General features: G+C 55.1%; 1 protein-coding gene across 1 annotated transcript in view; it reads left to right on the forward strand.

Annotated features, from left to right (window-relative positions):
* Positions 1–1,950: 1,950 nt before the first annotated feature.
* The window catches only part of Atp2a3 (ATPase sarcoplasmic/endoplasmic reticulum Ca2+ transporting 3), a 31,518-nt gene continuing 19,108 nt past the window's right edge, over positions 1,951–14,360 (forward strand). The window contains 8 exon segments of the mRNA XM_037200569.1: positions 1,951–2,242; positions 10,498–10,515; positions 10,775–10,857; positions 12,171–12,275; positions 12,431–12,544; positions 12,546–12,570; positions 12,828–12,908; positions 13,000–13,085. Of these exon segments, the coding sequence (XP_037056464.1) occupies positions 2,125–2,242; positions 10,498–10,515; positions 10,775–10,857; positions 12,171–12,275; positions 12,431–12,544; positions 12,546–12,570; positions 12,828–12,908; positions 13,000–13,085 (630 nt within the window). The 5' untranslated portion in view covers positions 1,951–2,124.

Below are 14,360 nucleotides of genomic sequence, written 5' to 3' on the forward strand. Positions count from 1 at the left end.
CCTGCTGGCAAATTGCCACTATCTGCCCTGTGGGAGAGTTAGAAAAATCTGGGACTAGCTAGGCCTGGAGCTGTGAGACCATGCTAGCTGCTGGGGAGTAGGGAGAACAGAGCTGCCCTTTGGACAGCCTGCTGGTGACCATGTCACCCTAGCCTCCAGCTGTCTAAGTGCAGGCAGAGGACATGATCGGGAGCACAGAAGCGACGGACATAGAGTTGGACTGTGAAATGACTGTGTGGGACTTGGGGAAAGCGTGGAGGGTGCTCAGAGTCCTGATGAGGACAGCTGAGCGGGCGGGGCACACTGACAGGTGTAATCCACCTGTGAGGAGGCAGGAACCACAGTTTTGCTCTACCCGTGGTGATTTGGAGACAGGGTGGAGTGGGCTGGAGTCAGGGGTAGGACTGCCAGATCAAACAATGAGGCCTCCAGGCCCTGCCTCCTAGCAAACACCAACTCACAGTTATGGGTGGAAGAGGCTTGGGGTTCATGTCTCTGAGGCTGGCAGAGGAGGTATCAGCCCCCCTGGATGTGCGTGTTGGGGAGGAAGGAGGGAGGTCTGCTCCTCAAATGCCTACAGCTCCATGTCTCAGGGAGCAAGGTCTCTAGTGAGGAACCATCCCTGGATGGCTCTGTCTCCAGCAGAGTCCTAACAAGTTTCCTAGCAACTCACAAATGGAGAGACTGTCTGTATACTGTCCTGGTCAGAGGGAGAGGGATGGAGGAAGATGTCTGGGGATACTGGAGTCAAAACTTAAAATGTCAGAATAGGAGCTCAGGCCTGGTAGCATATACTCGTAATCCTAGCACTCTGGAAGCTGAGGCAGGAGGATTGCCAAGAATTCGAAGACAGCCTGGACTATGTAACAAGACCCTGTCTCAAAAAAGAAAAAAAAAATCCAAAGTAAACGAATAAAATGTCAATTGGAAGGAGACACCGCCATAAACCCAGCATTCCTTTATCTCTATGCCAGCTGAGACCCAGCTGACGTCACAGAGTCTGAACAGCCCTTCAAAAGCCGCTAAAAGGCGCAACTTGTCCCTGTCCTCACTAGTCAATATTCTGAAAGCATAGAAAGGTGGAAGCAGAGGATGAAAAAAATCCAATTCTGGGGTGCCCAGGTCAGGCGGGCCAGAAACTTCAGGTTGCATGGGTGCTGTGGGGCCCACGTGTCAATAAGTACCATCCTGGCAGCCTTGGTGATCCAGAGATCGCCGAGTCCAAGAATGGGAGGGCGGTGATGAGATCACACTGTTCTCTTGGCTCCCCCTCTAGGAAGGTGAGTGGTCTCTGCCTTCCCCCACCTCCTCCGGCCTGCAACCGGTTGGTACTCCCTGGCAATGTTGACACAGAGGGTTTCCTCTGTCTCCGCCCCTCCCTCAGTCAAGGTCACTCCCGCCGGGCACCCTAAGCAGGGAACCCCTCTGCCTAGCCCCTGCTCCCAGGGGATCTCCATTCACCAGCGGGGGAACGCTTAGGTAACAAACAGCCTGGTGCTCTTTACCTTTCTTCTACACTGGACCACTCTTAGGGTCTTAAAGATGTGGGTGCATGAGCAATGAACACTCATCGCAGGACCTTTGGGAAAGAATAAAGCGCACACATTCAGCACCCGAGGAAAGCATCAGGTGGCTTCCTCTGCAGGAGACCCACTGTGCTGAGCTAGGAAGGGGACGCCACCCTACAGACAGCTGCAGTTTGCACAGCCCCGCTCCGCCCCTAGGGCACCAAGAGGCGGCGACGTGGTAGCTGCACGCCCCCCCCCCAACCCTGCAGACCGGGTTCGAGGCTCCCAGGTCGCAACCTCAGTACCAGATTCGGTAGGACTGGCGGGGATTCCGTCCCCTCAGCGGGGCGGGACGGGGCGGGGCGGGGCGGTGGCTGCCTGGGAGGCCGGAAGGGGTGTGGGTGCGGGGGCGGGTCCCTCGCCGCCCCGCCCAGGGGACGGAGCCCGGGGCGCAGCATCCTGGCTCTGCTCGGGCCGCCTCAGCCACTGCCGTCGGGGAAGGTCCCAGCGCGGTCATGGCCTCGCGAGGTGCCCGCCCCGGCCCAAGCCCTCAGCACCCCGCGCAGTAGCCCCGAGGAGAGGCGGCCTGGACGTCGCGGACGGCTGGGCGGGCAGCATGGAGGAGGCGCACCTGCTCCCGGCTGCCGACGTGCTGCGCCGCTTCTCGGTGACAGCCGAGGGCGGCTTGAGCCCGGAGCAGGTGACCGACGCGCGGGAGCGCTACGGCCCCAACGGTGAGCGCGGGTCCCTGCCCCGCGGTGGGGAGCGGTTGTCCCCCTCCCGGCTCTCGGCAGGAAGCTAGGGCTCTGTAAGCCTTCGCAGATGCTAGTGGGGCACCTGGCGGGGCCTCACGGCTTCCTTCGTGGGGAGCGGAGGATCTAGTCCCCGACTCCCTGTCACTGTGCACCCCTGCAAGTCTTAGCCAATCCTATCCGAGGGCCTCGCTGAATGCCCGTGTGCCCGCGATGCTGTGCGATCCGCTGGCACCCAGCAGGTGCAGACTCTAAGACATGCTAGCCGGGGTCTCCGAGGCCCAGCCTTTCAGCTGGCTCCGATGTTTCCCCAGAAGGTTTAATAAGGCGCCTGAGAAGGTGCATCTTGTCAGCTGTCATGTTTGGTGCTTACTCCCAGCCCCAGGTCTTCCTCTTTCTGCAACCCCAAGCGGATGTGGCTGGCGGGGCGTTGATGTGGGTTTGAACTGCTGGGGCAAAGACCCACCTTCCTGGAGGGGCAGGTCGGAGGTCTGGAGGAGCTCCCGAGGAGTCTTTTCCCCAGCTGGTGGTCTGGAGTGGTACCTGCCCATTTCTGGGCATGGAGGGAGCCCATGCACCCTTGCAGTTTACTGGGAGAGATATGGCTTCCTCACCTCCCTCAAAGGAGCATGGGGTTCTCCTTCCAAAAGTGCCAGTAGACTGCATTCAGATGTGGCCCACACATTGCTAGGAGCCTGGGAGTGGACATATAAAGGTTCCCTGCAGTGTCCTTGTGAGCAGGACCTGCCACTCCTGGCTCAGGGACATAGCACCTGTAGGAGGGAGGGAGGGAGAGGAAGAGAGAGAGAGAGAGAGAAGAGAGAGAGAGAGAGAGAGAGAGAGAGAGAGAGAGAGAGATCCCACCCACCCCAAACTTGTATCTTTTTAGAGGACCTCACCCTTTCAGAGTTGAGGGAACCATGCTCTGGCCTAGGTGTCCCTGTGCTCAGGCTGGGAAACTAGGAAGAGCTGTCAGAAAGGGTGCTTTGGGGTTTGTATTGGTTTATGAAAACCACCTCTTATGTAAATATTATCTTTCTGGAGCAGAAATCCTTTTTCAAAAAAATTACTTGCTATATTTAGTTGAGCTGTGGGAGGAACTAGGAGATAAATATTATTTAATATCTCCCATTAATGACTTGGCAGTGAGGGTGTCCTTTGCTGAAGGAAGACGGGGAAGCAGGGTCTTCCCCCGACCCTGAGGGAGTGGAAGGCAGGTCTGGGGTCTACGGTCTATGTGATGGGACTGTGGTCCCCAGCTTAGGAATCTTGGTTCTCATATGAAGTTGGAGACTCAGCCTTTAGTTCTGTCCCAGGTCACACAGACTCTGTCCCTTGAGGGCTCTGGCCTAGTTCACTGTCTTTTCTGGCTTATGACTTCATTGGTCCAGCAGAGAAGATAGATAACTGGGAGAGAGGGCGCCCCAGCCCCCTTACACCAAGTCGTTTCGCCTGGTGATGGAGTCTTGGGGGTGTCGGAGTGTGATGATGGGAGAGGATTTTGGCTTGCCCTGGTACGTGAGGGCATGGTAGGAAAGGTTGGCAGGGGTGTTCCGGGTGCCTGTTTGGATGGTGTTAATAGAAGCTCCTACTTCACTGAGCCCTTCCTTCATGCCAGGCCCTGCTCTCAGCACTTTCCATCAATTAACTCATTCCTCCTTCTGAACCATGCTGAAGTGAGGACTTTGTCGCCCGTTTCATGGAGGTGACTGAGACACCATAAGCTCAAGTGGCCCGCAAGGCCACAGTCAGTGGTGGCGTTGGTGGTGGGGCCTGTCGTTAGGCCTCGGTTTTTCCTGACTGCATCAGACAGACACAGGGTCTGCCCCCAGGGCCAGTGCCTGTGCTAGGTGTTGGGGTTGTCTGGGCAGCAGACAATCCTGCTTCATTCCTCAGCCCTCCGGGTCCCTCCCATCACTGGCTTGTTCCTCAGGAAGCTGTCCAGGGCTCTGGAAGTTGTCAGGTGAGCAGAGGGGAACCAGCTGCCTCTCCTTGCCTCCTGCTCTCTGCCTGTGTTGGGGGTGAGGGGGGAGAAGCTTGGGTATCCTCCAGTCTCTGCTCCGCCTCTGGAGTGGAGCAGATAGGCATGAGCACCCTAGCTCTGCTCTGTCCTAAGCAGGCCACTTGGACGGACGCTCTGCCTCGGCGTCTGTGTTAGGAGCGTACAGTAGGACCCATGTCGGGGTTGTTTGTGCACGGTTAGTGAGGTCACTTACAGAGAGTCGCTCTGCCCTGTAACCAGGAGGTGGGGCTGGGCTCCGGGCCAGGAGCTGGGTGGTAGGATGGGCAGGGTTTGCAGGCAAAGGGGACACCCCAGGGACTAGTGTTCCCCCTACCCTAGTCAGCCATGCACCTGCAGAGTCGTTAGTGCTGGAAACCACAAGGAAGTCATTTGCTTAACTCTCCTCAAAGCTTGCAAATTCTGCCTGGGCCGGAGAAATGGTGGGGGCACCCTCCTAACTCCCCCTCCCTTCCCTGAGAGCAAACCTCAGAGCTGGATAGAAGCCTCACACAGCTACTCACAGCCCAGCCAAGAGGTCCAGCACACATGAAAACACCACCAGCCAGCCTCCATAGCCCTGCTAGCTTGGAGCTTACAGTCATTCTGCTGTAGACTCCTGAGTGCTGGGATTATAGGCCTGTGCCACCATGCTCAGCCTGAGTGACGCTTTGTTTTTGTTTTAATGATGCTCAGGATTGACCCAGGGCCTTACACAGGCCAGGCTAGCCTTCTAACCACCGAGCTACGTCCCTAATTCTGAATTTATTTTTCAATAAAAAGTTATGCGAAGTGTAATCTTCAAAGGGTACAAAAAGTATACGGTAACCTCTCCCCAATGCCATTCCCAGCCACCAGTCTTCTTCCTGGATACACACCTGGTGTGTGTGGGTAGGGGGGGATGGGAATCTAGGGTCCAGGGTTGTTTTACACAGAGCCTGGATGTGTTGAACAGGGAGGGAAGTAGCCTGGATGTGATGGTCCTCTTGGCTAGAGCTCTTGGATACATCTCCTGAGCAGCCCCTGGGCTTCCTTACGTCCTCACAGGGTTTCATCATGGCAGGCTGCAGTTTCTTTACGCCACTTCCCAGCTGGGTGGTTCCTTTGCTGTTCCTCCCAGCATTACTAGAGCCCCCCATCCTCACATCATGTCACCTAGTGGAACTGGTGAGCAAAACAAGAATGTTTTCACATGGAGGGGCTGTGGCCGAGCCATTGTCCACGGGGCTGCTGCAGGCGACCTGCCCACTTCCGCCGCCCAGCCAGTGGTGCCCAAGCCCACATTTGACCTTTCCTTGCATTTTTTTTTTTTCTGTTTTAAGTCAGGTTCGGCATCTTTGGTTGCTCAGAAGCCATCTGATGTCTCTGTGTCCCTAAACAGCATAAGCCAAGGCCCGAGGCTAGACTGTGTGCTAGGTTCATCCTGACGAAAACACTCACCCCTGAGGACCCTGGAGAGCCAAGGATGTAGGGTCGGCCGAAATCCCAGGAGGGCTCGACAGTGCCTTCCTTGACTGTGACCTTGTTTCCTGCCTTCAGCCCAGGCCCCAGTTGGCACCAAACGGGAGAAACCCATATGCGTGACCCCCCAGAAACCATGAGGACAGGGCAGGTGTGGCCTCACACTCTGGCTGACCTCTGGCATACTTACCCATTTTGGGTCCCAGTTTCTTCAGCATAGTACAGATAGGACCCCTAACCCCATCTCCTAAGTGCCTTTCAGGATCCGAAACTGCCTCTGCTGAGTGCCATGTTACCGGTAGCCGTTTGGGGCTTGACTCTAATCGTCATATCTCCTGGCCCTCCCTTAGGTCCACCAAACAGCAGTGTCGGTCCTGACCCAGCTGAATCGCAGTGAGCAAGGTGGGGTCTGCCCTGTGATGTGGCAAGATACATAGGTGCTGACAAACCTTTCACTACCAGCTCTGGGTAGGCTGGTGTGCCCCTCTGGCCCCCTGAGTGGTCCCCCTCAGAGCCAGGTCAGGCTATCCACTCTAGGTGGACCTTGGAGACAGGGCAGAGCCAGGTGGGCTGGGCGGGCCCTGCCTAGCTAGAGCCTCTCCCTGCCTCCACAAGTGACAATTTAATTGCTCTGCAAATTTGCCTTGGAGGAAGACCTTGGTGAGTGCCCGCCTCTCCCAGCTGGAACTGACATTTAGAAGCCGAAATTCCAGTTTTCAATGTTGAGAGAAGGAAGGAGTTGGAGGAGGAAATTGGAGGAGCAGGTGGTGCATGGAGCCCAGGGTTGGGGTGTAGACAGGTCGGGGTGGGGGGTGGGGGGCGCAGCCCAGTGGTGTGCTTGGCTCTGTACCCTCTGCTCCATAGCTCCAGGGTATGGGCAGGAGGCCCGAGCAACTGACTCAACAATGACCCTGGGGTTGGGGGTGGAGGACAGTGTGGCTCCAGGGACCGCTCAGCCTGCCTTGGGGCTCCCGTCCGGTGGTGGAAGGCTCAGTACTAATTCCCCCGTCAAAGAGTAGGGAAGGACAAGGCTGGGATGAAAGGGCCCCTGGCTTCTTGGAGTCTTGATGAGGTGAGGAGAGGAGGGTATACGGAGGAAAACGAAGGTGCTGGCCCTCATGAGGCCTCTTGCTTGATTGCAGAGAAACATAAGCTAGGGGTGCCTCTGGAAGGGCAGGCTGGGCAGATCAGGGAAAGCCTCAGAGGCTGTTCCTGGGCTTTGATGCGCACAGTGGGCCAGAGGCAGGGCTCCATGCTGCGTGTGAGCAGGCGCTGTTCTGGGTGCTGGAGATGCTGTGGGGCTGATGGTCCGTCGCTGTCACCATGCCGGTGCCTGGTGACTGTGCCGTCCCCCTTAGGAGCTTCCTGCCAATCACTCGGCCTTCAGTCAGCTTCAAGAGGCAATCCTTGTCACCACAGCTTTTGTGCAGACGGAGAAGCAGACACGGGCCCCCGGGCCGGCCGGTGGCCTTGGCATAACAATTAGAGCGGGGTGTGAATCATGCCCCGGGGACCAGATGCCATGTGTGCGACTCAGGGGGTCCCATGCCTGGGCCAGTCCAGTGGGGATCGGATCCTACCAGGTTGCTGCCTCTGCCCTGTGTAGCTGTCAACACTGTGGTAGAGACCAGGCATCCCTCCATTTAGTAAACAGGATGTCTGTACCAAGGCAGGCCTGGTACCACATCAGTCCTTAGGATCAGCTAGGGACAGGTAGGAGAGCCAGCATCATCTTTCCCCTCACTGGGGACTCTTCCAGACCTGGGCTTCCTCTGTGACCCTGTGACTCGCTCGTGTGAAAGAGAGAATCAGGTCCTTCAGGGTTTTAGTGGAATCAGCATTTGAAGTAGACCAGACTTGAATGGGCAGGATGTAGAGAGGCCCCCAAAACCCCACTTGTGAGGACAGCAGACCCTCTTGGACCAGGTAATTTGGACAGGTGGATCTGGGCTCACTACAAAGGAATGGGCATCCAGGTAAATATGCAGGATCCCAAGGTCTTTCAGGTGACTTTGACTGGGCAGTTAAGGGACCAGGGGAAGGAAGGCAGGACTACCTGGGGGTTATAGCACAGGAGGCCCAGAGCAGAGGTCGAGGGTCAGATGGCCTGGGTGCAGAAATGTTTCCTGATGCTTCCCAGCTGTGTGGTCATAAAGATGTGACTCAGCCTATCTGTGCTCAAGTGCTATAAAATGGAAATAATAATGGTATCTCCTCAAGCTGAGGAGAATTCTAGAGAATAGCATGCATGCAGAAAGGCTGGCAGAGCAGCTAGTGGACCCATGCATTACCACCACTTTTAGTGGAGGGTCAGTATCCCAGCCCATGCCGTCCATGGTGACAGACGGCTAACTGCCTCATGTGACTGCTTAAGTTTAAATGAATGAAGTCAATAAAATTAGAAATGTCACCCTCAGGCACATTAGCCACTTGGCCAGGTTTCAGTGTCCACATGTAGCCAGTGACAGCTATGCCAGATGGGACAGACTTCACAGAGCAGTCCGTGGGACAGTGACCTTCTAGGGAGCCCTGCACCAAAAACCTCATCTGCCGACTGGGAACTAACACACATCCTTTTTTTGGAAACTCTCATGGGCTGAGAAACGCACAGTTAACAATGTGGCCTCAAGCTGGGAGAAGTATTTGGGGAAATGGGATGACTTTTAAAGAGTGGGTCACTGTGGGTCAGGGAGCCAGAGGGGAGATCCAGGTAGACAGGTAGAAGAGGTGAACTAGAAAGACACCCCTCGGGCAGGCAGCATGCAGCCTGAAGACTAGAACTGGTTTGTGTGCCTGTGACATGTGTCCTAACCCCAGGCCTCATCCTGCCCGATCTATATCACAGAGGGCATGGAGCCTGGGGTGGGGGTGGAGAGGCTTGCCTCAGAGCAGAAGACCAGAGAATCAGCATGAGGGAGTCGGGTGAGACTGACAGCCCTTCTCTTGGCCATGAGTCTCGGCAAGGTGAGAGACTCCTGGGTAGAGCCCAGCAGAAGCTGCTGATATGTGCTGTGAGGTGGGCACCGCTTTGTTTGATGCAGGGGCATAGCTAAGATGACCTCTAAGGGACTCTGCTCCATTGGAGAACTGGCCCAGAAACTGGGCCTGGACCTCCCCCCTACCTTTCCTGTTCTCTTCAGTTAAACAGATCAGAAAGGAAAGGCTGTTTGATTTTAATCTCAACACAGGACACTAGAGATTACATTTTCCGTGGAAAATGTCAGCCATTGCCTAAAATAGGCCTTTAGAGAAAATGCTAGAAAATATATTTTTAGGTTATATGTTTCCCTCTTGGAGCCCCGAGGGCCAGGGGTTGCTGCTGTCCGTGGTTCAGCTGACAGGTGCGATCCCCAAACCTCCGCGGCGCAGGGTCTGGGGAAAGAGTTCCCACAGGAAAAAAAAAATGTCTTTGGACCGAGAACAGGTGGAGAGATGTGAGGAACTGGGCCATGGTCAGGGATGGAACGGGAGGCTCCGATCTGGGCTGGGAATGGGTCCTGGGTGCGGCTGAGGCCGCTGGCCTTTGAGCTGCCGTTGAGGACAGGAGGAGGCGGTACAGTTCAGAAAGACAGGCCACGTGGGGGGCTCCAGTTAGCTTCAGCAGGGGAAGGGCTCTGGCAAAGAGGGGAGCCTACCGGAACGCCAGCTCTGGGGTTCAGCTCTGCCACCAGCACGGCTCCACGCAGACAACACTTTGCTGTGGGACTTTGCTCCGGCTGCTTGTCCATCCGATCCGCAGTCCTTGCAGATGTGAGACAGGCCCGGCATGCCACATGCTTCTGCTGGAGGCTGCTAGGGCAAGTTAAAGATCCCAGGGACCCAGAGCAGCCAGCCAGTAATCTTACAGCGGGTGTGAAATTAATTCAAGAATTATAGGTGGGAAAGAAGTTTGGCGGGCGTGACGGAGATATGGTTCAGCAGTTAAAAGCACTGGCTGCTCTTGCAGAGGACCCAGGTTCAATTCCTAGCACACAACTGTCTGTAGCTCTAGTTCCAAGGGATCTGGCACCTTCTTCTGGCATGGATGTGGTACACATACATAAGTGCAGGCAAAACATTCTTACACATAAAAAAGGAAAATAAAATAAAAATGAAAAATGAACTTTTAAAAGAAGTTTGGTGGGTAAACTGAGGCGGGTGCGACTGGTGTTTAGAGACAGTATTCTTCACAGTGTTGTATGGCACTGGACACACGAGGGCCATCTTCCTTGAGTGTGTCTGGAGTGGAGTTCCAAGAGGGACCCCAAGAAGGACCTAAACATGGATGGTTGGTTGATGTCTAGAAATACTAGGGATGTCCAGGGAGATTGGTAGGTGGGATTCCCAGCTGGCCTTTTCCTGAGGATTACAAGGAGCACTGAGAACTTGCTAAGGCAGGGAGGCTCTGGCTAGGGCTGGCAGGCAGCTGTACAAGGAAGATCAGTGTGATGGGATTGCAAGAACTGTGGACCCTGTGACCTTGGGTTCTTTCTCTTCTCCAGGCCGCAATTTCATTTCTATGAAAGGGGGTGGGGTGGAAGCTCCCCTCCCCCCTGGTCTCATCCTAAGGTGAGCCAGGCCATACTAGACTCCTTGACAGACTTGGGGTGTGAGGGTAAAGGGTAGCCATTGAACTTGAACATCGATTCTGTGACCTCAGAGCTGGGAGGACACATGAGACGCCATGGTGGGCCCCAATGCACTCCACGGGAGGGGCTTCCAGACTCCAGAAGGGCCTACTGGTAACCAGTTTTCTCTTGTCTTTCATCTTGTTCCCATGGCTGCCTGGATCCTGCAGAGCTCCCTACTGAGGAAGGTGAGGCCGAGTGGGTTGGGGAGGCTGCAGGCTATAATACCCTCCCCCAAGCTAGACACCTTCAGGCTGCAACACCCCATCCCAGATAGATGTCTTATTGAACCCTCAGATGAACCCTTCAGGACTTTGGGCTTTCCCTCTTGATCCATAGGGAGAGGGTCCCTAAAAGTCCCTAGTTCTGAGTGGAGAGGGTGATGGGGGCAGGGTGGGGAGGGGGTGATGACCAGGGGTCTGGACCTCACACACTCTCCTGTTCCAGGGAAGTCCCTGTGGGAACTGGTGCTGGAGCAGTTTGATGACCTCTTGGTACGCATCCTGCTGCTGGCAGCCCTGGTCTCCTTTGTAAGTAAAGCCCTCCCTGCCACCCTGTGAGCCAGGTCCTGGCAGTGCTCAGAGCCCCTGGCTGCTCTCCCGTCCATCAGGGACGTTCCTCAGTCTTCAGCCATCCCACACTGAACTCCTCTAACCCATGTATGCCCTGGTTCAGGGGGCTTTCAAAACCTCAAACCTGCCTGGCCTGTCCCTGCCCTAGCCAGGGTCTGTCAACCTCAGCACCCTTGACATTTGAACCAGATGGTTCTGGACAGGGGTGAGGGTGGTCTGATATGTTGACCATCCCTGGCCTCCCTGTCAGGTGCCAGCAGCATCTCCCAGTGACAAACGCATATGTCTTCAGACATTGCTAGATGTCTGTTAGGGGCCAAACTCCCTTCAGTTGAAGGCCCTTGGTCCCTTCCTGGGTTCCTCAAACAGACTTGAGCCTTTATCTTGGCTTCTCTTTCTTTGTGCCTTCCTCATTCTTGCTGTCTGGGCCCTTCTGGACCACAGGTCCTGGGCCCAGAGGGAATGGGGAGGAAGACAATGACTGTCTTCCATGTCTGAGCAGCAAACACAAGGCTAACTCAAGGTAGGCAGGTATGATTCCTGCTCCTGGGGAGCAGACTTCATCTTGGTGACTCAGAATGTAGAGCCCCATGGTACTGGTTGGACTAGCTTTTCCTGTCCAGTGGTGGTTGGCTCTCCTGGTCACTGTCCTTGTGAAAACCGGAACTCTTACAAAAGAAAAGAAAAACAAACAATAAAAAAAAAAAACCCATCCATGCAGATGTCTAAAATGGCAAAGCCAAAGGAATGCCTTTACCCTTCAAAGAACAGGTGAAAACAGTGAGGACTTCGGAGGGAGGTGACAAGTCCCTGGTTGGGCCAAGAGGTGCATGAGGGACTTGACCTGAGTCCCATTAAGGCTTCAACTCTGCGGTGGAATGATGTTCCTCTCACTGGAGGACCCTCACCATGAACACTCACCAGAATCATGAAAGTTCGTTAGCAGTTTCTGCTCGGGATGTCTGGGCTGGCCCGAGAACTTCAGTTCTAACGAGTTCCCAGGAACATCTGAGGCTGCTGATTGAGGACCACAGTGAAAAGCAAGGAAGGCAGAGAGAGGTCTCCAGCTGCCTCTGTTTCCTTGGAGACAGAGGTTTGGGTGGGAGGAGGGCTGTGGTCACACATCTAGAGGTGGGTATCCTTCCTCCACCAAGGCCTTCTCTCCAAGCCCAGGATTCCCCAGGGGAACAGACAGAATGCAGGGTATAAAAGGCAAGGAGCTCATCTCAGGGCCCCCAGCACAGCCAGGCTGACCAGCTGTGTCCCTGCAGGTCCTGGCCTGGTTCGAGGAGGGTGAAGAGACCACGACCGCCTTTGTGGAGCCCCTGGTCATCATGCTGATCCTCGTGGCCAATGCAATCGTGGGAGTGTGGCAGGTGGGAGGTGCTGGGGGTGGGCCGGCCCCTGGGGTCTCCCATCTGTTAGGTGTGCTTTCTGCTTTCGGGTCCATCCTAGTCCCAGAGGTTTTGGTCTCAAGGGGGGGCCTCCTGGGGCAGCAAAGGGAGACCACCCGCCCACTTACGTTCTGCAGGAGCGCAATGCTGAGAGCGCCATTGAGGCCTTGAAGGAGTATGAGCCTGAGATGGGTAAGGTGATCCGCTCTGACCGCAAGGGTGTGCAGAGGATCCGAGCCCGGGACATCGTACCCTGGGGACATTGTGGAAGTGGCAGGTGGGTATGCCCAGGTCCTTCTCCTTTCACTCTGTGACAGCAGGGAGCCTTGTTTCTCCTTTTGTTTCTATCTTGTGCTACTGAAGACTGATATTAGAACCTTCCAAAGCCCTGTTGGACAGATCCAGAGACTGTGGCCTGAGGGATCATAGCTCAGGACCCTGCCTCTAGTCTTAGCCTTGCCTCTGGGAGCCTTTCTGGCTTTGCTGGGGTTAGGGCCCCAAAGCACTCTCAGCCATGCCATTCTCCCTGTGCAGTGGGAGACAAGGTCCCTGCTGACCTCCGCCTCATTGAGATCAAGTCCACCACACTTCGAGTGGACCAGTCCATCCTGACAGGTGAGGCCCAAGGGCTCCAGGAGAGTGGGGGTGGGTCCAGGTGATGGACTTGTCTCCGGGTAGGGCTTCTCATATCTCATCTTGCAACCAGGGGAGTCTGTGTCTGTGACCAAGCATACAGACGCCATCCCAGACCCCAGAGCCGTGAACCAGGACAAGAAGAACATGCTGTTTTCTGTAAGTTCTTGGGATGCTCGGGGCTCAGCCTGGACAGTAATAATAGTCCTATAGGTGTGCTGGTGGGATGGCTCAGCTGATAAAGGTACTGAGTTTGGTCCCCAGGGCTCACAGGCTTAAAGGAGAGAACTGATTCCCCATAGGTTGTCCTCCAACCTCCACACTCACATGGTGGCATATGCGTGTTCACCGCCGCCACCACCACCACCACTGCCACCACCACCACCCACACAAAAATGTAATAAAAAAAAAAACTTCAATTGTCTGTCATTTTTTAAAATTTATTTTTATTTAGTTTTTTGAGACAGGGTCTCACTGTGTAGCACTGGCTAGCCTGGAACTCCCTATATAAGCCAGGCTGGCTTCTTAACTCAGAGAGCCACCTGCCTTTGCCTCCTGAGTGCTGGGATTAAGGCATGTACCACAACTCCTGGCTTGTAAATTTTTTTTTAACATTTTCAAAGTGCTATAGGAATGGATCTTTTGGTTACCAATAATACATGCAAATTTTTAGGAATTATAATAGCTTGTGTTTACTGAGGACTGCCTGCTTGGCATTGGTCTAAGCCCTTTAAACGTGATAGTTTATTTAATCCACACAACAAGCCATTGAATAAGGTTGTCCATATCTTGTTATCTATGTTAGGAAACAGGCTAGGAGAGGTCAAGTCAATTGTCCAAGGTCATAGTGAATAAGCAGCCGAGTTGAGATGTAAGTTCAGACATCCAGGTCTTAAGAATTTCTCTTCCCTGCTAGGATACTGTGCTTCCAGCTAGAGAGGTACAAGGCTTGCCTTGGGTCACTCAGTGGAAGATGGGAGGCAGGAGAGGGTACAGAAGGGATAGGGCTAGCTGCAATTCAGCTAGACCATGCCCCAGCACACCCAGGCAGAGGCGGCTGAAGAGCCTCCCTGGAAGGGAACGGGGACGGAGAACGCCACAGGTCCTTGGAGCGGCTGCAGAGAGCCCTGCCTGAGTGCATGGGCAGATGTGCTGCTTGGGGTGGGGAGGGAGGCATGACACCCATGGAAGGGATGTGGCTTGCTATGGGCCTTTGCCTTAGTTTGGGGGCACAGCTGGGAGGGGGCGCAGCTTCATCGCTCTGGGTGAAGGAGAGGCAGAGCTGCCAGAAGGCACCCGTGTTCTACCAGCTCCCCTCCACACCCATCTGAAGGGGCACCAGGCAGCCTCGAAGGAGACTGGATCTTGGGTGTGTGGGGGCGGCATTTTGCAGACCGGGGCATCAGGGTATGAGGCCACCTGTCCTCTACACTA

This window comes from Peromyscus leucopus, chromosome 8b (genome assembly GCF_004664715.2).
Source record: "Peromyscus leucopus breed LL Stock chromosome 8b, UCI_PerLeu_2.1, whole genome shotgun sequence".
NCBI classification, from domain to species: Eukaryota; Metazoa; Chordata; class Mammalia; order Rodentia; family Cricetidae; genus Peromyscus; species Peromyscus leucopus.